The sequence below is a fragment of the Mobula hypostoma genome, chromosome 12 (genome assembly GCF_963921235.1).
Source record: "Mobula hypostoma chromosome 12, sMobHyp1.1, whole genome shotgun sequence".
NCBI classification, from domain to species: domain Eukaryota; kingdom Metazoa; phylum Chordata; class Chondrichthyes; order Myliobatiformes; family Myliobatidae; genus Mobula; species Mobula hypostoma.
The window spans coordinates 14,621,252-14,642,990 of record NC_086108.1 but is presented as its reverse complement, the minus strand read 5'-3'; the positions used below and the strand labels follow the sequence as shown (position 1 = coordinate 14,642,990).

The 21,739-nt window shown below is 41.5% G+C and overlaps 1 protein-coding gene across 1 annotated transcript in view; it reads right to left on the bottom strand.

Annotated features, from left to right (window-relative positions):
* LOC134354620 (probable voltage-dependent R-type calcium channel subunit alpha-1E) overlaps window positions 1-21,739 on the bottom strand; it is a 484,959-nt gene that overhangs the window by 140,405 nt on the left and 322,815 nt on the right. Inside the window, exons 22-25 of the mRNA XM_063063634.1 lie at window positions 20,979-21,038; window positions 18,912-19,018; window positions 15,574-15,670; window positions 11,469-11,629 (exon numbers count right to left, since the gene is read on the bottom strand). Of these exons, the coding sequence (XP_062919704.1) occupies window positions 11,469-11,629; window positions 15,574-15,670; window positions 18,912-19,018; window positions 20,979-21,038 (425 nt within the window). The remainder of the gene's footprint in view (window positions 1-11,468; window positions 11,630-15,573; window positions 15,671-18,911; window positions 19,019-20,978; window positions 21,039-21,739) is intronic.

Below are 21,739 nucleotides of genomic sequence, written 5' to 3'. Positions count from 1 at the left end.
TCTTGCCAACAATCAATGTTAAACTAACTTCCTCCATTCTTGAACAAGGCAGTCACACTGCTGTTTTACAACCAGATTCAGTTTTATTTACAGTGGCATGCACAAGTTTGGGCATCGCTGGTCAAAATTTCTGTTACTGTGAATAGCTAAGTGAGTAAAAGATGACCTGATTTCCAAAAGGCATAAAGTTAAAGATGACACATTTATTTAATGTTTTAAGCAAGATTATTTTTTATTTCCATCTTTTACAGTTTCAAAATACCAAAATACCAAAAAAGGAAAAGGGCCCGAAGCACAAGGAGTTGTCACAGGGATAGTGAACCCATTGACTGAAATGTTCCAGGACTGTCTGAATTTGGTGATACAGTGGCATGCAAAACTTTGGGCACCCCTGGTCAAAATTTCTGTTACTGTGAATAGTTAAGTGAATAGAAGGTGAACTGATCTCCAAAAGTCATAAAGTTAAAAATGAAACATTCTATTCATCATTTTAAGCAAGATTAGTGTACTATTTTTGTTTTGTACAATTTTAGAGTGAAAAAAAGGAAAGGAGAAGTCTGAAGTCTGGGCACCCCAAGAGATTTGAGCTCTCAAATAACTTTTACCAAGGTCTCAGACCTTAATTAGCTTGTTAGGGCTATAGCTTGTTTACAGTCATCATTAGGAAAGGCCAGGTGATGCAAATTTCAAAGCTTTATAAATATCCTGACTCCTCAAACCTTGTGCCAACAATCAGCAGCCATGGGCTCCTCTAAGCAGCTGTCTAGCACTCTGAAAATTAAAATAAATGATGCCCACAAAGCAGGAGAAGGCTATAAGAAGGTAGCAAAGCGTTTTCAGGTAGCCGTTTCTTCAGTTCATAATGTAATGGCGGTTAACAGGAATAGTGGAGGTCAAGTTGAGGTCTGGAAGACCAAGAAAACTTTCCGAGAAAACTGCTCGTAGGATTGCTAGAAAGGCAAATCAAAACCCCCGTTTGACTGCAGAAGACCTTCAGGAAGATTAAGCAGACTGTGGAGTGGTGGTGCACTGTTCTACTGTGCAGTGACACCTCACAAATATGACCTTCATGGAAGCATCATCAGAAGAAAACCTTTCCTGTGTCCTCACCACAAAATTCAGTGTCAGAAGTTTGCAAAGGAACATCTAAACAAGCCTGATGCATTTTGGAAAGAAGTCCTGTGGACAGATGAAATTAAAAGAGAACTTTTTGGCCGCAATGAGCACAGGTATGTTTGGAGAAAAAAGGGTTCAGAATTTCATGAAAAGAACACCTCTCCAACTGTTAAGCACGGGGGTGGATCAATCTGCTTTGGGTTTGTGTTGCAGGCAATGGCATGGGGAACATTTCACTGGTAGAGGGAAGAATGAATTCAATTAAATAGATAGATTAGATTATGAGGACACTCAGTCCTCGTTTATTGTCATTTAGAAGTGCATGCATTAAGAAATGATACAATGTTCCTCCAGTATGATATCACAGAAACACAGAACAGACCAAGACTAAAACTGACAAAATCCACATAATTATAACATATGGTTACAACAGTGCAAAGCAATACTGTAATTTGATAAAGAACTCCTTGTGTTCAGTCCATCAAGTCCTGGAGGTTTGCTCTCTTTTAATCCCGTGAATATCTCATTCTTAAAATTAAAATTTTATCCATGCATCAAATTATGAGCGGCATTGAAGGTAGACAATAGAAAACTTTTTTTCACAAGCAACTAAGCATTGAATATTTAGGGTAAGGGATGAGAGTTACAGAAAGATTCCGAGGAAGACCTTTATCTCTCAGAGGATGGTTGGAATCTGGGACATACCATTTGAGTGAAAGGTGGAGGGAGAGGCTCTTGTAACATTTAAGACATATCTGGATGACGACTTAAATTACCAAAGCACAAAAGGCCACAGTCCAAGTACTGGGGAAATGATAATGATATAGATGTGCACTTGATGGTCGGAATGGACACAACTTGTTTCTGTGCTGTATGACTATTTATCAAGCATGATCTTAATCTATGTTTGACCCTTAGCAATCCTGTTATTCTTCTGCAAGTACTCTACTGCTACACCTTTGATATGGATTGAGTAGTTTTGCCACCACTGTTGAACAGGCTAACTCGTCTATAGTCTCCTATATCCTCTGCCCCTTTAGAAAATTTTGGATAGTATTAACCACTTTCCAAACTGTTGATTTGTAAAATTGCAACTGGAAATTTGTGGTGGTGTTGAGAATGAGAAGGAATTCTTAGAACAGAGATATGCAAAATGATGGTGACCAAGACAACTTTAGTTTGGGTGTTGCCCCAACTGTATACTGTATTGCTGTTGTATACACATACAATACATTCACAGAATGGGAGGACAGTCTGAAGGTCGGGAATAAAGAGGGAGTTTACCCTGGGAAACTTGAATACACAATAGATAAAATATAAGAGATGGGAGTAGGGCCTCCTCCTCATTCATAAGATCATAGTTGCTTCACTTTTGGCCATATGAACAGTCTCCTGCTTTCACCCCACATACACATTAACTTACAGTTTAAATGTTGTCAGACTCTACCATGAATATATTACACAATTTTGCCTCCACAGATCTCTGTGGGAGAGAATTCCAAAGATTCTCCCTCTGAAATGGTCAATCACTCATTCTGGATCCATTTCTCTTTGTTTCTAGATGGCCTTCTAGGGGAAATATCTTCTTGACATCTCCCTCAGTATCAGTATGTATCAATAAGATTACCACTCTGCTTAAAACGTGCTGAGGCATGCTGTACTTTCTTTGTATATCAATCCACACATCCGCAGGAATCAACCAAAAAAAACCTTGTCTGCAATACCCCCAATGAAAGTAAACCAGTTGTTAAAAATGCTGACCAAAGCATTGGATGTCATTCTCAGCAACTCTTCTCAAGTTTAATACTCTTATATCTCCTTGCAAAAAAGGCCAATATTTCATTGCTGTTTGTAATTACTTAAGTTTTTAAAATTTAAAAACACAGCACAGTAACAGGCCTTTTGGCCCAATTAAACCATACCACTCAATTAATTTGGAGGGAGGAGAAGATGGCGCGACGCAGCATGCGTGGCCGTTCCGAATGAATATTGATATGTGTAACTAGGGGTGCCGTGCACGATCCGGATTTGATGGGGACAGCTGTGAAGTGCAGAGGAACACCTGAAGAAACTTCTGAAATGCCTGCTTCGCTGCCGCTGCTACTGCGCGATCGAGAATCTCCGGAGACGAAGGCCCCAAATCCTTGGCTTTGCATATCGCCTGTTTCGGGGGCCGGGGTCGAAACGCTCGGCAGAGATGGTGCTCGGTGCTCGGTGTCAAATAGGTGGTCGGAGGCTCGGAGTTTTTTAGACGAACTCGGAGTTGGACTGTGGAGAGATACTTCTGGGATGCTGCATTGGCAAGTTGGCGGCGCGGGAGGTTTACCGTCTGCGTGGGATGATGGGACTTCCGAGAGACTCTGAGACTTTTACTGTGCCATGGTCTGTTCTTATCAAATTACGGTATTGCTTAGAACTGTTGTAACTGTATGTTATAATTATGTGGTTTTTGTTAGTTTTTAAGTCGGTTTGTCATGTGTTTTCGTGATATCATTCTGGAAAAACATTTGTCATTTCTTAATGCGTGCATTACTAAATGACAATAAAAGGGGATTGCGTGTCCTCATAATCATAATCATAAATTATATCCTTGTGACCAATTAACCAACTAAACTGTGTATCTTTGGAATGTGGGAGGAATTCTACATGGTCACAGTGAGAACATACAAACTCCTTACTCCCAGGTGGAATTAAACTTGGGTTGTCCATGCTATAATAACATAAAGTTAACTGCTAAGCTACTGTGCCGTCCTACTACAGGACTTGTACTAGAACCTTCAGAATCAGAATCAGGTTTATTATCACTGGCATGTGATGTGAAATTTGTTAACTTAGCAGCAGCAGTTCAATGTAATACATAATCTAGCAGAGAAAAAAATAAACAAATAAATCGATTATGTATATTGAATAGATTAAAAAACCCGCAAAAACAGAAATATTGTATATTTTTAAAAAAATGAGGTAGTGTCCAAAGCTTCAATGTCCATTTAGGAATCAGATGGCAGAGGGGAAGAAGCTGTTCCTGAATCGCTGAATGTGTGCCTTCAGGCTTCTGTATCTCCTACCTGATGGCAACAGTGAGAAAAGGGCATGCCCTGGGTGCTGGAGGTCCTTAATAATGGATGCTGCCTTCCTGAGACACTGCTCCCTAAAGATGTCCTGGGTACTTTGTAGACGAGTACCCGAGATGGAGCTGACTAGATTAATAACCTTCTGCAGCTTCTTTTGGTCCTGTGCGGTAGCCCCTCCATACCAGACAGTGATGCAGCCTGTCAGAATGCTCTCCAAGGTACAACTATAGAAGTTTTTGAGTGTATTTGTTGTCAGATCCTTTGAAATCTCATCCATAGATGCCAAATATTTTCAGTAATTTTATAATTTTGTTTCAGATTTGACAATGGAGCTTAGAACATAGAACAGTACAGCACAGTACAGCCCATGTACTTTTTAACCTACTCTTAGATCAATCTGATCCTTCCCTTCTACTTAGCCCTCTAGTTTTCAATCATCCATGTGCCTATCTAAGAGATTCTTAAATGTCCTTGATCTATTTGCCTCTATCACCACCCATGGCGTGGGGGTTCATGCATCCACCACACAACGCTTTGCATAAAGCAATTACTTCTGTCATCCTCCTTATACTTTCCTCCTATCACCTGACAACTTTGCTTTTGTGTATTTAATACTTCAGTAATATTTGAATAAGATTATAAATACATTGTTTGATTAAGCATTCTTTGTTGTTTTGAGAGCCAGACTGTTGGAGGAGCTACATGCTGGTCATCTATGCGTGGTCAACATAAAATTGTTGCTTCGAAGCTTTGTCTGTTGGCCTGGGCTAGATTGAGAAGCTTGATATGAAAATCCAGAAGATGCCAAGAGTAATGCCTGGGAATGGCTTGCTTTGCCCTGTCAGAGGATACATGTAGATTTTGCCATGGGCACAAATTTCTTGGAGGCAGTGGATGCAGTTACAAAGTGGCCAGAAATGTTCCCAATAGCCTCCACTGCAGCCTTGTACACTGTTGATGAAGCCTCTTCTCGAGGTCTGGTGTTCCAGAACACTTAGTCAGTGACAATGGACCACAGTTCGTTGCGGAAGAGTTTCAATCATCCCTGAAAATGAATGCATTAAGACCTATTACATCTGCCCGTACCACCCAGCTACAAGTGGCTTTGTGCAGCGTCTAATGAACACAATGCGAACAATGTCAGCAGAACACACTTCACTGACACTGAATCAGATCACCAATTCCCTCCTTGTATGTTACATGCAACACAATCCATGACCAACAACCCACCAGCTAAGCCGTTCCTGGATCATCCCTTGTGTTCATGCTTGCATCTCCTCAAACCCAATCTCCAAAGGAGTATGCAAGACAAACAGCTGAAGCAAATTGGAGGCTCCTCAAAGAAAGAGTTTCTATGTTTCACTCCTGGACAAGCAGTTCTGGTGAGGGACTACTGAGATGATCAAAAGTGGGTACTCAGTAAGATTAAGGACAGAACTGGACTACTCTCCTACATGGTGGAGATTGTGTCTGATATCATCTGGAGACAACGCATTGATCAGTTGAGGAGAGCAGAGTCAACTGTTAGAGAAGGAAGGTAGCCATAACCATCAGAACCAGTTCCTGCAGTCCCAGAGTCAACTCCTAAACCCACCACGAAGGTGGCCCTAGAACGTGAGATTGTTTCACAGCCATAAGTCTCGCCTGCCAAGCATACCAAAAGCCTTCTTCAACACCCTGTGACATTATCCCACAGGAGTAATAAATACTCCACAGCAAGTAAATCTTCAGATTTGAATTGGACAGTTTTAAATTTACCATGCTGTGTATGTCTATATAGTAATCATATTTAAAAATAAATAACCCACACTCACACACACAATATTATAGTAACCTATAAGTTGTTTGATTAAGAATTCTTTGTTATAGGTTATACGTAAAAGTATGTTAATGGCATAAGTCACCACTACACCACATCACATGTGTGTGCCTCGCTAAAATAAAGACAAAGTTAGACTCCCATTACTGTCTCTCTTGTTCTCTTTTCAACTAGTTTTTTATGTTTTGGAGTTACAAAACAAAACATATACTCCCTCATACAAGCTACTTCTGCCTTGGGGGAAAAATCTCTAGCTATCCACTCAATCTATGCTCTTATCACCTCTATCAAGTCTCCTCTCATCCTCCTTTGCTCCTCCTAGCTCATTCAACCAATCTTCAGAAGACCCTCCAGACCAGCCTTCATCTGGTAAATCTCCTCTGCACCCTCTATAAAGTTTCCAGTTCTTTAATTGGTGTTGCATTTTGGAAAGTCAAAGCAAGATAGAACTTTCCCAGTGTACAATAAGGCTCCGAGAAGAGTTATAGAACAGAGGGACTTTAGTGTATGAGTACATGGTCCCCTGAAAGTAGAGTCCCAGGTAAACAGGATGTTGAAGAAGGCTTTTGGTACGCTGGTCTTCAGCAGTCAGGGCAATGAGTATGGAAGCTGGATGGTCATGGTGCAATTGTAAATTATCTGTGTGAGGCCACACTTGGAGTCACCCTGCTGTAAGAAAGATGCTATTAGACTGGAAATAGTGCAGAAACTATTTACAGGGATGTTACCAGGACTCGAAGGCCGCAATTATCGGGAGAGGTTGGATAGGCTCGGTCTTTATTCTTTGGACCATATGAAACTGAGAGGTGACTTAATTGAGGTGTATAAAATTATAAGCCAGATAGATAGGGTAAATGCACACAAACTTCTCCCTAGAGTTGAGAAATCTATAACTAGAGGGCAATGTTTTTACCCAGAGGACAACAGGTATGTGGAATAAGCTGACAGCAGAAGTGGTTGAGGCAGGTACATTAACAATATTTAAGAGGTTCTTGCACAGGTACATGAATGGGATAGGTTTAGAGGGATATGGGCCAAATACAAGGAAATTGGACTAGTTTAGTTGGGAATCTTGTTTGGCATGGATCAGTTCTGTTTCTGTGCTGTATGACTCCGTTTTACTGAAACCCTTCCAGAAATCCAAATGCACTGCAGGCTTGCCTTTATCCACCTAGCTTGTTAGATCCTTAAGGAACTCTAGCACATTTGTCAAACACAAATGCCTTTGCATAAAGCAATGCTGACACAGCTTGATAACTCTCTAAGTACTTGCATGATAATGGGCTCCAGCACTTTCCCTCAGGCTGACTGGTCAATAGTTCCCCTCCTTTCTTGGATATTAATACACTTACAGCAAAATTTTCTTTACAAATAGGCTAAAATTATACTTGCATTCCTGATTGAGCACTTCAGAGATGAGAATCCCTTGATCCTTCCAGACTCTTGCCTGAATATGACTGTCTCTTACTCTTGCTTCTTATAACCTTGGGCACCATGATGATGCACCTGGTGAGCTGCTCACAGCTCCAGTGATCCAAATTTAATCCCAATCTCTGATTCTAACTCTGTGGGGTGTGCTCGTTCTCCCAGAGACCATATGGGATTTCTCCAAACACTCCAGTTTCTTCCCACATCCCAGAGATGTGCAGATTGGAAGGTTAATTGCCCCAAGTGAGTAGTTGAGTGGAGAATCTAGTGTGGCTGGGAGGGAAAGCTGAAAAGCAAGGCCTCCAGCGTAGTAATCCCTGTGCCACGTGCCAGTGAGGGTAAGAACAGGATGATTTGGTAGATGAACGCGTGGCTGGGGAACTGATACAGGGGGCAGGGTTTCAGATTTCTGGATCACTGGAATCTCTGACTTGTATAAAAGGGACTGGTTACACCTGAACCCAAGGGGGACCAAATCCTCGCAGGCAAGTTTGCTGGAACTGTTGGGGAGGGTTTAAACTAATTTGGCAGGGGGATGGGAAACCGAGTGATAGGGCAGAGGATGGGGTACTTGGTATACAAGCAGAGGCAGTGTGTTATGAGACTGCCAGAAAGGACAGGCAGATGATAGGGCAAACTTGCAGTCAGTGGGATAAGTTGCAATGTAAAAGGGGGACAAAACTGAATGATCAATTGGCGGAGCAGACTCAAAGGGCCAAGTGGCCTAATTCAGCTCCTATGTCTTATGGTCTCATGGAAATGGGGGAGTGGAACAATTTAGGTTAAAGTAGAATTAGTGCAAACATGGGTGCTTGATGGTTAGTACAGACTCAGTGGGCCAAAGGGCTTATTTCTGTGCTAAATCTCTCTATGACTTTATGACTATGATTAATCAGTCCTTATTTTAAGAAGCAATTTCTGTGGCACCTTCGCAAAAATTATTGAGGAAACCCACACACAAACAGGAGGTTCAAAGGGATGTATGAGGGGCAAAGAGTAGTTGGAAAATGTATTGAGCTGCTGGAGGCAGGGACTTTTAATACTTGAATCAACAGGGTGCAGAACGATATGAAATTAAGGCTGGCAAGTGGGATTAGTATAGACTGACGAAATAATGGGCATGGATAACTTGGGCCGTGGGGTCTATTTCTCTGCTGTACATTTCTACAGCTCTAAGTTCCCCTCTATCCATCCTGGCTAATACTTCCTGAAAAACACTAATAACCTAATCGGGTGTGATTCTCCCTTCATGAGACCTCACTGCCACTGTAACAACTTCCACCATTCTGTTGTTATCTCATTAATAACCAATTCAAACATTTTTGCAGCTATAGACGCCAGGCAGACTGAGTCATTCTCACAACTTGCTTCTACATCTCGCATTTACAGTGAGCAAACCGATCTGAAAGATTCTCAGGCCTTTCGTCTGTCATTAACAACAGCTGTAAATATGAAATATACGCAAATCAACCGAGGAACCGTGTGCAGCTTTAAAAGCTGTGATCTGGAGAGTTTCAGGAGGAAGAGATAAATAATGACACAGCCTGTTTAGAAAGGGAGAATTCAGATTCATAAAAAGCCAGGTACAGAAAATCAAACATATAAAAGATTTATGTCAAATAGCAAACGGGGGGAGATTCAAATATAATGACTTAGTATGACCATATTTTCAGAAGAAAATGTGCTGGTAAATAATGTTAAACTATAAAAATACAGTCCAGAATTTTCAATACTGTTTACAGTTTTTCAGTACTCAGGTCAAAGGTTTATAATGCATCACTGAGCAGCAATAACATTCACTAAATGGTAGAGACAAACTGTTGCTATTGGACTGCCTATCCACCCACAGATTTTGCATCTCTCTTGTTTAAATTAGGTTGTACCACACTTCCAGAGAAGGACGGAGACAATGAACCAGTTTTTTTCCAAATAAATTTAGAAAAATAGAGAACATCATCAGATAACACAGACTCTTACATTTAAAAATAAGATTGGGGTAACACTGTAGTGTCTCTGCTTCATTAAGTCACATTAGCTCATAATGGTGTGTTCACTTTGTTACAGTTGTTAAACGCACAGAGCTTCCAGAGCTATTTAATACGGGTAAAACAGTAGCAGAATTAGAATACTGCCTATTATCAACCAATTTAGTGAACACATCTTCAGCAATTTTCCTTCTAGCTTGCTTGTTCCTTGGAGAACAAAATTCACTCTGTGTAAATGATAATCTTGTCTTTGTAATATGGTTTGCAGATGACACAAAGGTTGAAGGAGTTGTGGATCGTGCAGAAGGTTGTTGTAGAATTTAACAGAATGCATAGCTGGGCTGAGAAGTGGAAGACAGAGTTCAACCTGGAGAAGTGTGAAGTCATTCATTTTGGAAGATCGAATCTGAAGGCAGAATACAGTGTTAATGGCAGGATTCTTGGCAGTGTGGAGGAACAGAGTCCACATCCACAGATCCCTCAAAGTTGCTGTGCAAATTGACAGGGGTATGGTGTGTTGGCCTTCATTAGTTGGCAGATTGAGTTCAAGAGCCCTGAGGTAATACTGCAGCTCTATAAAACCCTGGTTAGATCACACTTGGAATATTATGCTCTGTTTTGAGCATTTCATTATGGGAAGGCTTTAGAGAGGGTGCAGAGGAGATTTACCAGGACGGTGTCTGGATTAGACAGCCTGTTTTATGAGGATTGGTTGAGTGAGCTAAGACTTTTCTCTTTTGAATGAAAAGAGACGAGAGGTGACTTGATAGAGGTGTACAAGATGATAAGAAGCATATACCGAGTGGATAGTTTTTCCAAGGTGTAAATGGCTAATGCCAGGCGGCATAACCTTCAGGTGATTGTAGGAAAGTACAGGAGGGATATTCTTAACTTAGATAGTGGTGAGCGTGTGGAACCCCCTGCCAGGGGTGCTGGTAGAGGCAGATACATTGGGGACACTTAAGAAACCCTTTGCTAGGTACTTGGATGAGAGAATAGTGGAGGGCTATGTAGAAGGGAAGGATTAGATTGATCTTAAAGTAAGCTAAAAGGTTGGCACAATACCGTGCTGTAGTGTATGTGGGCACGTGGCCAAGTGGTTAAGGCGTTGGACTAGCAACCTGAAGGCAAGCCGAGGGAACGTGTTGTGTCCTTGTGCAAGGCAGTGCTCTGCGACGACACTGGTGCCAAGCTGTATGGGTCCTAATGCCCTTCTCTTGGACAACATTGGTGTCGGGGAGAGGGGAAACTTGCAGCATGGGCAACTGCTGGTCTTCCATACAACCTTACCCAGGCCTGCGCTCTGGAGAGTGAAGACTTTCCAGGCTCAGATCCATGGTCTCGCAAGACTAACGGATGCCTTTACTAGTGTTCTATGTTGATAACTACAGTCTCAAAAAGGAAGCAATATAGAAATATTAGAATCTCATGGAAAAAGATAAAGTCCAATGGGGAAGTTATGCAGAAGTTCATGCACAATAGAGAGTGTGCAAACTACACAGTGTATATAGTGTCAGTGTGGGTTGACATGCATGCGTGTAGTGTCAGTGTGATCAGATGTGGAAACTGAGGTGTATATAGTGACAGTGTGTGTTGATGTGGACACTGGTGAGTATGCAGTGTCAGTGGACGATGTAAGGAGTATGTTCTGTCAGGGTGATCTAATATGGACATCTGAGAGCTGGCGTTGTATCACTGTGACCTGAAATGGTCAATGTAGTGCATGTATACTGTATATTATAAGTGTGACCTGCTGTGGACACTGTGGTGTGTGTCTTGCTCATGTAATATGAGGTTTACGCTGTGGTGAGCATGCAGTGTCAGTCAGATCTGATGAAGACACTATATGTAGGTACTGTCACCTTGATTTCATGTAGACACTGGTTCTATGTAGTGTAAGAATGAGCTGATCTGTGTGTGTGTGTGTGTGTGTGTGTGTGTGTGTGGTGTCAGTATCACCTGATGTGAACACTGTCTTCACTGTCTTGTGTGTGTGGTGTTGGTGTAGACTGAGCTCACATTCCTCATGATTTGGGTCTGCATCATTACCTGCATTCCTCTTTGGTCATCTTGCTGCTATCTGTGCAGTAGAAAAACTTGCCCTTGAAGAGCTGTACAGCGATCACTGCGAAGATGAACATGAAGAGTTTGTAGACTATCAGAATGTTAAACACGTTCTTCAGTGATGTCACCACGCAGTCGAATACTGCCTGAAACCAGAATGCCACAGGATAGTAACCCATGCCATCAGCAGAGAGCCCCAAACCCACTGGCAGTCTATCATTTATGCCTTCAGTACTACTTGTTCACACTGTGGAAGTAAAAATGCCAAAGGCTTTGATGCAGATGGAGGTAAATGATCTTAGAGACAGACTGTGGTGTGTTAATAGAAGGAATGAGGAATGTTAAAAGGCATAGAGCCCACCATCTACTTTACTCAAGCCCAATTTCTAACCCTGTCCCAATACCTTTTGAATTATTGAACATACTGAGCATCCACAGTATTCTGTGGAGAATTCTGAAGATTCACAGTATAGCATCTTCTCTGCATCTCTGACCCAATTGTCCAAACTTATAATTTGAGACTCTTAGATAGGCATCTGTCTCCTTGGCCAATATAAATATCAACTTGCAAGAATTTCTTGTTTCTAAGAGGTTTTTACTCATTCTTTTAAACCCCATGGATTGCAAGGCAATTCTACCTCATCTTTGCTCTTAAGAAGGCCCTCTTCTTTGCTGCATCACCTTCAAGCCAAGTACATTCCTAATGACATAATCAGACCTGCAAAGGGTACCCAGATCAAAACTCTTTCAAACTCAACGGGGCATCACTTCTCTTACTTAAAATCCTTGCACAAATGCAGACATTGACTTCCAGATTACTTATAGAACCTTACTCTTAACTTCCCGTGACGTACATGCAAGGATCCCCAAATTTCCCCTGAAGAAGAACACTTACTAGTCTCTCATCTTTTAAAACATATTCTCTTTTGTTATTATTCCTCAAACATTCAGAATTATTAATTATTTCTGTAAAAGCTCTCAAGTTTGTCCAGCATCTCCTCATAGAACATGCCTTCTAATCCAGGCAGCATTCTAGTATAAACCTCTTCTGCATCTTCTCCAAAGCATCCATATCCTTCCTATACTGTGAATGCAATGCTCATGATTCCACTGAAGCAGAGTTTTATAACGTCACAAAATATTTTCCTGAAATTCAATTTCAATGTCTTGACTAATAAAGGTAGCATGCCATAATACCTTCTTTACCACTCTCCATCAACCTGTGCAGTCACACTTCAGGGAGTGATGGGCTTGGAACCGAAGATCTATGTGGGCATCAATACTTAAGGGCCCTATGATTGACAGTGTACCTTACCTTTACATTTGACTTTCCAAAGTGCAACAAATCACACTTGGCCAAATTAAACTCCATTTGCCATTTTCCATCCATAACTGCCATTTATTGATATCCCATTCTAGCTTCTACACTCTCCACAACATCACCAATCTATGTATCATATGTAAATTTATTAATCCACCCACCTCTGTATGATTCATTGGTTACATTTCCCCTCTGGAATAAGGATCAATACCAGCTACTCACCAGTCCTCTGGGACCTCGCCTGTGGCTAGAGAGGACATGAAGACATTGGTCAAGGCCCCATCAATCTCATCTCTTGTCTCTCTCAATAACCTGTATATATCCTATCAGGTCCTGGGGACTTAATTACCTGAATGTTCTTCCAAAGACCCAACAATACCCCTTTCTTTATCTCAAAAAGCTCTAACAGATTAGCAGAATCCACACTGATCTCCCCATCTTTCATGTCCTCCTCCTTGGTAAATACTGATGCAAAGTACTCACTTAGGGTCTCATCAACATCCTCTGCCTCTTAGCACATATTCCCTTCTTTATCCTTGAATGACCCTACCTGCCTCCTTGCTCATGATGTATGTATAGAATGCCTTGCGATTCTCTTTGATTGTACTTGCCAAGGACATTTCATGGCCCCCCCCAGGTTCTCCTAGTTCTTGAGTTCTTTTCTGGCTTTTTTATAATCCTCAAGGACTCAGCTTGAATTTAATGTTCTAAACCTTACAAATACTTCCTTTTTCTTCTAGACTAAACTCATCATCTCTCTTGATACCTTACCTTAAGGGGGGGGGTGGCACAGAGAGAGATAGAGAGAGAAAGGGAGAGATGAGGGGTGGAGGGAGGGAGAGAGAGAGAGAGGAGGGGACAAGGAGAGGGGGAGATGAGGAGGAGGAAGAAAAGAAATTTAGATAATGTCAGGAGGGAATACGTGAGAATCTATTATTTTTATTTAGGAATATGGAAATCGTGCACTGAAAAGATCATGACTATACAGAATCAGCGTATTTTACGTAAGGAAAATAGTGTTTGACAAACGATGTGTTTATACTGAGTGTGGACAAGCGGAAGAGATAAGGAGAACTTGAATTTTCAAAGACATTCGATCAGGTGAAAATAACATATCCACTTAGAATGAAGTTCAGGTAACAGAGTAGAAAAATGTATCATCCTGGTTGGCGAGCTGCAATCAATCCTTGGGCTTCTGCCTTCATGATTTCAGGTTTGCTAATGGTCTAAAGGTAGAGAGGAATGTGAACTGTGAGGAGGATGTAAGAGGTTTTAGATGCCTGGGGAATATAACACCCTTCCAGTTGGATGATTGGAGCACATTCCATTGGTCTACTTGTCGCAGAAGCAGTACATGTGAGTTTCAATGACCTGATTACTGGAGTGAAAGATTCTCTTACAATGAATAAATACTAAATGGCTATAAGATTCATATGAACAAGAAATACAATCAATGAAATTTCTAATATTATTGGAAGGGTTAACAGGACTGTCACTGGGAGATCAGTTCCTTATTTGGGGGGAGGGTCTAGAACGTTGCTTGGGATAAAGGATTGGACATTGGGGAGTGAGATAAGAAAAAATTCACTCGGATGGTCATGGACTGAGCAACGGGTGGCATGGTAACATAGTGGTTAGCGTAGTGCTATTACAGCATCAGTGACCTGGGTTCATTTCCACTTCTGCCTGTAAGTTCTCCCATGAATGTGTGGATTTCCTCCTGGTGCCCCGGTTTTCTCCCACAGTCCAAAGACGTGCTGGTTAATAGTGTAATTGGTCACTAGGGTGTAATTGGGCAGATCCGGCTCATTGGGCCGGAAGGGCCTGTAACTGTGCTGTATCTTGAAATCAATAAATAAACAGATGGCAACCCACTGGCCCTCCACCAGTCAGTGAGTCGTATCAGTCAGTCTCATCTAACCTGCAGACTGATGGTTAGACATTAACTAGGTTGGAGATTGCTGTGTTTGTACAGAACTGAAAGTTGATCAGTCTTGATCTTATTGAGCAGATCTGAGAGGTGTATGACCAGTTCATGCATTTTTTTCATTTATATAGAATGGATGTTTAAATGCATACAAAGGCATTGGAACAAAGCAGCCACAAGGAAAAGAATCATAGTGTCATACAACACAGAAACAGGCCCTTTGGCCCAGCTTTTAACACCATTTGCATGTGTTTGGTGCATACCTCTCGAAACCTTTTCAATCCATGTTTCTCTCCAAAATCCCTGAAAAACCTCTATTAATAGAAGATAAGGTGTGTTCCACTTTGGAATCAGGGATTTGTAGCAGGTATAACAATTCCTGAAGAAGCATTTTTAGATGTACAAATATCAGTAGATCATCTTCAATCATGCTGAAGTAAACTTTCCCCACACTGACTGGGCAATGATGATGTGAGAGCAAGATCAGGTCATCATGAAGTACCAGCTGAACAGATCTCAGCTGTTTTGAAGATCGTGCCTGTTTTGATTTATCACTAATTAACTGGTTGCAAGTTACAGCAGAAAGGGAGAACTGAGTGTGCTGACAATTTCCACAGTTTTGAGGTTCTGGGAAGGTATCAGAAAATGTGAGAATTTTAAGATGTATCTAATGAAGTGAGAGGGAGGTGTAATGGTGAACAGAAACCTACCGATTAAGAAGGATGAAAGAGGAAAGTTAACAAGCAACTATGAGAAAGCCTCATAATTTTTAGTTGGCTATGGGCAGAGAAGACATTGCCCCTTAGCAGCCTAAAACTGAAACCAGGAATATAACTCCATACCTTCAGTTTAGGGAGTCGCTTAATGGTCTTGAGTGGCCGTAACACACGGAGAACACGTAGAGACTTGATGGTGTTTATGTCTTTCCCACTGGAGCCCCTACAGATGATATTAACACACTGATATTAAACACTGACTGAAGTTTTGGTATTAACATTAAACAGGAGCAGCTTACTCTTCATATTCATGAATTTATAAAGAGGTCAAACTCTAAAGCATTGTACAGAGGGTTATAGAGGATGTCAAACACAGAAAGGTATATAATTTTCAGCTGTAAACATCTGGTTCACCGTGAACCTGCCACTCTTTATTGGTCTGGTCTATATGTGACCTGAGAAGTCATTTGCATGCTACTGTAATATCTTTTAGGCCTCCTCTAACAAGACACAGAAAGATATCAATTATAATTACCCAATGAGATTCCTTGGAGAATTCAGAGGAGAAAGGAGAGAAGAGTAGAATGCAAGGTTAATAAGTCAATTAAGATAAACGTGAACAGCTATGTCAGCACATGTCAATATATCAGCAACAGTGCACAAAGACTGACAGAGCAGAGTGTCCCTTCTGAATGGTGTTAGTGATTGCTGGTATACTCTTGGCTTCATAAAATGACTTGCACCCTCCAGATGACTTAATGTTAAAGAGATAAATAATGGAAGCAGGACAAAGCTAAGTGCCCCCTTGTGTCTCCCCACCATTCATTAAGATCATGAATAAACTATACTTCAGTCCCAATTTATTGCATGATCCTGCATTCCCTTATTACGCATCAATGTATAAATACTTACTGTGGATGCAGTCTCTGCCCAACCCTCCACAGACTTTATGGGTAGAAAATTTCCTCACTTCCCTTTGGGTAAATAAATTCTGTCCTGAAAGGTGTTTTCTTTCTTTTGAGACCCCAGATTCTACACACCACAGCTTGGGGAAAAACCATCCTTGCATCAACCCTAGCAAGTAATTAACAATCCTGTATGTTTCAATGAGATTACACCCTACTCTTACAAAGTCAAGGGAGTATCATCTCAGTCTTACTCTTCTTTCCATACATAGCAACCTGTCTTTTCAGGAGTCAACATGGTGGACCTCTGCTGCACTCCCTCTGTTGGACGAATATTCTTGTTTAGGGATGAAGATCAGACATTTCATGCCTGATCTCACCGGATCCTATATACAGTTAAAGTCATCTCTCTGGATGTTCATCAATCCCAATGGTTTGGCACCCAACTGACAGGGTGTTGTTTTCCACACTCCCTATAAATTCAACAGGGCCCATTCCCGTAACCTCTATAAAAGAGGTGATTAAGCTAGAAAGGGTGCAGAAACGAATCATGGGGATATTGTCTGGATTGGAAGTTGTAAGTTATGAGAAGAGTCGGGATTGTCAGGGACTATTTTCCCTGGAGAGCAGGAGACAGTGAAATGACATGATAGAGGTATATAAGAGGTATGAGGGACGTAGATGGAGTAGATAGCCAGGGTCTGTTTTTGCCGGGTAGGGGTGTCTGAAGCTAGAGCGCACAGATTTAAGGTGAGAGGGAGGAGTCTGAGGGGTGACTTTTTCCACACAAAGACAGGTTGGCATCCAGATGGAAATGGAGTTAGGAACAGCATAGATTTGGCAAAAACATGATGGGCTAAAGGGCCTGTTTTGATGCCGTACTGTTGGATTTGACAACTTTAACAGGGCCCCATTACTATGCTCCATTTAGACTCAGTGGGCAGCTGCAATCACAGTTCCTTGGACACCGCAAGACCCTGTTTCCTGCACCCCCTTAGACTCACCAGGGCCCCTTTCCCACGCTCCCATTAAAATCACAAACCCTGTTATCCATATGTTCTTTAAACTCATCCAGTTTATTTGAACACTAAAATCTACCATATAACATCTAAAAAAAAGGGAATTAAAGGGCTGGGTATCACAAAAGTGCAGGAAATCTGCCAGGTTAGCACCACCATAGTCCTGATGTGTCAGATTATTGAAGCTCTGTAACTGAAGCAAAATATTCCCCCTCTTAAATTCAAATTCTCTTGCTGTAAAGTCCAATGCTCTGACTCCCTTGGAGGCCTGCTTGTATGTACTGCTCCTTTTCTGGTGATCATTAATCAGATTTCTATCCTGTACGTTTGTTTTGTCCTTTCAAGTATAGGACGATATGCATTTGAACCCCTCCCCATTGGCTGGTCAACGTCCAGTGCTCTACCATCCGCAGATATCCACTTCTTGTTTAATGTCTGTCAAAAAGTCTTATTTTGTTTTTCTCATCATCGATATTCTTACAATTTTTAAACAGAAGACTAGGAATTAATGTCCTGTTCTGTACCTGCACAGGTTTGATTGGGCAGTGCAGCCTGTGTTTCACTGTGTATCTAATCTGTCGCCCAGGAGCTGATGAGACAGTCTAGAGTGAGCTGCATTACATATCTAACCCATACCGCAGTGCGAGGTGTTGCACTTTGGGAATAGAAATGAGTGAAAGATACAGCCCTGGGGAGTGCTGCAGAACAAAAGGACCTAGGAGTAGAAGTCCATGGTTTTCCTAAAGTGGTTTTACAAGCAGGCAAGGTGGTGAAGAAAACTTTTGGCATGCTGGCCTTTATCAGTCAGGGTAATGAGTATAGAAGCTGAGATGTTATGTTACAGTTGTACGAGATGTTGATGGGGCTGCCCTGAGAATACTGTGTTCAGTTTTGGTCACCATGCCGTGGAAAGATGCCATTAAGCTGGAAATGGTGCAGAAAAGACACAAAGATGTTGCTAGGACTCAAGGGACTATGTTATAGAGAGAGGTAGAGTAGATTTGGACCATTTCCATTGGAGTGTAGGAGAATGAGGTGATTTTATAGGGCTGTTTAAAATCATGCAGGGTCTAGTCAATGGTCACAGCCTTTTCCCAGGGTTGGAGAATCAAGAAATACAGGCCATATGTTTGGGATGAAAGGGGAAAAAAATTAATAGGAACTTGGGGGGCAACTTTTTCACCCAGGTGGGGTTGGGTCTGTATATGGAATGAGCTGTTGGTGGAAGTGGTTGAGCCAAGTACATTAACAACATATAAAAGGTAATTGGACGGGTACATGGATAGGAAAGATTTAGGGGGATATGAGCCATACACAGGCAAATGGGATGAGCTAGGGTGGGAATATTGGTCAGCATGGACCAGTTGGGTCGTAGGTTCTATTTCTGCGCTGTATGGTTCTATGTATCTATGCTGTCTCTATACGAGTTCGAATGGTTTGGAAGTATTCTGTAACCTCCCTCAAATAAGCAGCCTCTGGAGTCTCTCTTGCCTAAACTGAACCAGCAATGGAAAAATTCAGAATTTCCCTTTACACTTACGTGAAAGCAAACGCAACCAGTGCTCCACTCACTACAATGAAATCCAGAATGTTCCAAACGTCGCGGAAATAAGAGCCTTCATGGAAAATCAAACCAATGTCTATCATCTAGAGAAAGGATCACACCTAAATAATTAATCAACAGTAACTTCACATTTCACATTTCCCTTTTTTTAAATCTGAAAGAATACTATCAATTTGCAGCAATATAGCATCTACCATAACGTCCCTGTATGCTTCACAGAGTAGAACTAGAAAACTAAGTCATGTGAAGCCTACTCATGCCGATGACCCATAATTTGACCAAAAAAGGGTTTAAAACTGCAAATGCAAATTGAGGAAGGAATGGTAAGGAGACTTATACAAAGATGTTCTGCGCCAAGGCTGGTAACCACATGACAGGAAGGATGTGATTAAGTTAGGGAAGGTGTAGAAACAATTCATAAGGATGTTACCAGGGTCTAAAGTCTTGGGTTATTAGGACAGACTGAATAGGCCGGGTCTGTATTCACTGGAGTCAGGGAGGTTGAGCGGTGACCTTATAGAGTTTAGTAAAATCATAAGAGGCATGATAGGGTGGATGGCCACAATATTTTTCCCAGGGTAGGCTAAATTGGTTTACTATTGTCACATGTATCAAAGTACTCTTAAAAAAACTTTTGTGCCTTTTGCTGAATGGGATGGGAAGAAGAGTGAATGATTCTCCATGATTCCTTATGTTCTTGGGCAAAACATTTCACATAATACTTCGGGATAGGATGCTTTCTGTGATGCATTGATAAAAACCGGTGAGGATGAAAGGGCACATGCCAAATTTCTTTAGCTCCTGAGACACCAGAGGTGCTGCTGAGTTTTCCTTGCCATAGCATCTATGTGTTTGGATCAGGACTATAGGTGATGTTCACTCTGAGAATTTGAAGCTTTGAGCCCTCCTGACTTCAGCATAGTTGATGTAAATAGAAGTATTTGTACAGTCTCCTTCCCGAACCCAATGACCAGCTCTTTTGTTTTGCTATAATTGAAGGTTGTTGTCATGACACCACGTCACTAAGCTCTCTATCTCCTTCCTGTTCTCATCTCATCATTATTTGAGATAAAGACTTCTGTGATGGTATCATCTGCATACTTGTAAGTGGAGTTGAAGCTAAATTTGGTGGGTGCATGGGGAGTAGAGAAGGAGGTTGAGGATGCAGCTTTGTGGGGCATCAGTGTTGAGGATGATGGCTGAGGTGTTACTGTCTGTCTTTACTGGTTGGAGTCTGTTGGTCAGGAAGTCAAGCATCCAGTTGCAGAGTCCCAGTTTTAGGAGTTTGGAGATGAGTTTGCCTGGAACCATAGTACTGAAGATGGAACTGTAGTCAGTAAACAATAGTCTAAAAAAGTCTAAACATAGATTAAAACTTGAAGGCATAGGTTTAAAGTGAGATACAAGAGATTTAAGAGGGACTTGAGGGAAAGCTTTTCACACAGAATGGGGTGGGTGAACAGAACAAGCTATCAGAGGATATGGTAGAGGTGGGTACAATTGCACTACTTATAAGACATTTGGACAGGTTCATAGTGAGCAATAGTTTAGAGGGATATGGGCTAAATATAGATAAATAGGACTAGCTCAAGCTTGGTTGGCATGAAAGGTTGAGTGGAAGGGTCTTTTTCCATGCTGTATATCCCTACGACCATGGCATGACAAAACTCTTTTGCAAATAGATGGGTGAAATAGATCAGCTAATCACATTATCTTAACTCAGTGAGGGGCCTCTTGTGCCCACAGACCAACACTGACTACCCTCCCATAATGTATCCAATTCTCATTCTCTTAATTAAATCTCTTGCACTGATTGGGTGAGGGTTGTACCTGGGTCTCTGGCACCAGCTTTACGAGCTGTACCACTGTGCTGCCTCATGGAGTATCAGTTTTGTATACACGGTTAACATTTCATATTTCAACATCCAGATGAGGAGACGGAGGACGCATCCTAATCCAGCATCTGGCAGATTGGTGGACATAGGTCTTTCAGGGAGCAGGAGAGAAGGGGTTGTGGTAACATTCAATAATAAAGTGGTTTACCTTTATTACCATTTCAAAGGTGAAAACTCCTGTGAACACGTAGTCGAAGTACTTGAGCACCTGGGAATTAAATGGAGAGAGAGAGAGAGAGATAGTGAGAGAGAATGTGAGAGAGAGAGAGAATGAGTGAGAGACAGAGAGAGAATGAAAGAGAGAGAGAATATGAGTGAGAGACAGAGAGAGAATGAGTGAGAGAGAGAGAGAATGAGAGAGAGAGGGGGGATAAAGTGAGAGATAGAATGAGGGATTGAGAAAAAGAGAGAGAGAGAGAATATGATTAACAGTATGTCCACAAAACACATCAGGTACTTACTTTTATGTTTCTTAATTCCAAAAAATATGATATCCGGTTTCAATCTAAGTTCTGTTTCTCCTTGACAAACTCTACCACATTATATTCCATTTTCTTCCACTGTCTATCCATGGGTTTGATTGACATTTTCCCACATAAACCAATGCTTTCAATATAATGGACTTCACACACCACACTTCCACACACATGGAGTTGTAGTCTCTCAGCTTTCCTGATTGCTATTTCTGCTCTAGAATGATATACAACCCTATCAATGACAGTCAATGCTCCAATGATACAGGGTATCCTGTGGCAGGTTTCAACTGCCTGAACATTAACAACACTGCACATGAGACTCCGACACGAGTGAATTGTGGTGTGCAGAGAAAGAGAAGAGCAGGCAGCTAATTTGTGGGAACACTGCAGAAGCACAGTGTAATTGTGAACCTACCCCATGCCTCGGAAAACA